At 43.0% G+C, this 1,766-nt stretch overlaps 1 protein-coding gene across 1 annotated transcript in view; it reads left to right on the top strand.

Annotated features, from left to right (window-relative positions):
* The window catches only part of LOC101860226 (tctex1 domain-containing protein 1), a gene marked incomplete at its 3' end in the record, with an annotated part of 7,201 nt that overhangs the window by 3,306 nt on the left and 2,129 nt on the right, over window positions 1-1,766 (top strand). The window contains 1 exon segment of the mRNA XM_005091175.3: window positions 61-623. Within this exon segment, the coding sequence (XP_005091232.2) occupies window positions 378-623 (246 nt within the window).

Here is a 1,766-nt window from a genome sequence, read left to right as displayed (position 1 = left end):
GGGGGATTTTGATGTAGACTATATTTTTCACAACTCGTTCTTGTCTTTTCTTGCTTCCAGATGTTGTGAAATGACGTAACAGTCTTCAAGTTCACGCAGGCCCTTATATTTTGCAAGACATTTCCCTGTTGACTACGAAAGGCGGCGGTGCGTAATGTGTTGCCGTTGATGGATATAAAGTTCCTCAAGTTGGAATGATTCACACCCATCTTACAGTCTGCCACGAAAACCGCCAGTGTATCGTGTTTCTCTCAAGTGTTGTAAAAACTTCAGACTAAAACCGTGATAATATAAAACATTAGTTATTTTATTTCCAACAATATTTTCATTAGTGTTGTGTTGCCAGTCTTGGAGTACACTTTCACTTCTGACACACGATGGAAGGGTTCCGGAAACTCATGGCTAAGGCCGGCTCCATGTCGGACAAGAAAAGTGAGAGCAGCGCGGACAACTCCACCAACGCCAAAATGAAGCTAGGACGCTTCCGGCTGAAAATGCGCATGCTCTCAAATCTGGGCGGATCCCGTGCGCTTCAGAGCCAGCAGACGATCGTCACGTACGAGCCTACGTACAAACTAGAGCCCGAGAACGACAAAAAATTCTCCACACAAAAAGCAGAAGCGGTATGTTTAGTGGTAGAAAAGTACTTTCCAAATTATTTCTTCGTTCTTCATGTCATGTACCATCCTCAATCCCGGTGTTCAAAATATGATCATCCTGGAACGTATTTAATTTCTGATTAATGTCCAGCGTCTGTGGTGAAGTGATTAAACGCCTTGTCGTCGCACGCGCAAAACCTGAGTTCCATTCCCTTGTAAGAACAATTTCTATCGAGTATCTCGAGGCTTTTTATCTGGGACACTGTATCCCTTCCAGCCCGGATTAGCTGTGACAGGCAGGGTGAAGCCCGTCTCCTATATGGTCTAAACTGTGTCAAATTGAGCATAAAATCACGTACGTTAAATTTCTAAAAAGATTTCTGGTACTTGTATCCATTTTTGTTTTTTTTCCACCTCCCACGCATCCTTCTAACCTACCCTAATGAGAGGCCAGACCTTAGTTTGCTCTTTCGAAATGGTTCAAGATAGGTCCAGGGGCTAGTGTCGCAACTTCCTGCACGGGAAACAGCCATCTCCAGAACTTGTGGATCAGTCACGTATACCCCTGAAAAAAAATTAATTCAATCAATCAATCAGTCAATCAAGAAATAAATAAAAGCGTAGTTATGACGGTCTTTTCTTTCGGGTTGAAAGTCACTGAAATTAAATAATGAATTGAAAACCTCATGAAACACAATGAAGGACCACGGAGCACTTTATTTCTCATTGATTTCTGAGGGGAAAATGCAAGTTTTCAGTGGTTATAGATATTTATTTCAAAAGGTAGTTCCGATGCTAACTTATGTCAGTGTCACATAATACACAACATCTGAATGGTTGGTTGGCGGGTGCTCAGGTGTGGTTTGCTCTTACTAAACAAAAAAACATCGAAACAGGTTCACAAAGACACCATTGTAGTGGTCGCCGCTGGATAGCCCTTTATTTTTTTTTTAAATCTCGTTTTCGTATCGTGTGGGTTTGTATGTATGTGTGTGTATGTGCGCGCGCGCGCGCGCGCGCGCGTGTGTGTGTGTGTGTGTGTGTGTGTGTGTGTGTGTGTGTGTGCGTGCGTGTGTTTGTGTGTGTATATGTGTGCTTGTGTGTGTATGTGTGTGAATGTAATTATTTGGGTGCGATAGAGTGTGTGTTTGCTAGCGAGGTTGGCGG

This window comes from Aplysia californica, unplaced genomic scaffold (genome assembly GCF_000002075.1).
Source record: "Aplysia californica isolate F4 #8 unplaced genomic scaffold, AplCal3.0 scaffold00026, whole genome shotgun sequence".
NCBI classification, from domain to species: domain Eukaryota; kingdom Metazoa; phylum Mollusca; class Gastropoda; order Aplysiida; family Aplysiidae; genus Aplysia; species Aplysia californica.
The sequence above is the reverse complement of the archived record's forward strand: the minus strand, read 5'-3'. Positions and strand labels throughout refer to the sequence as shown.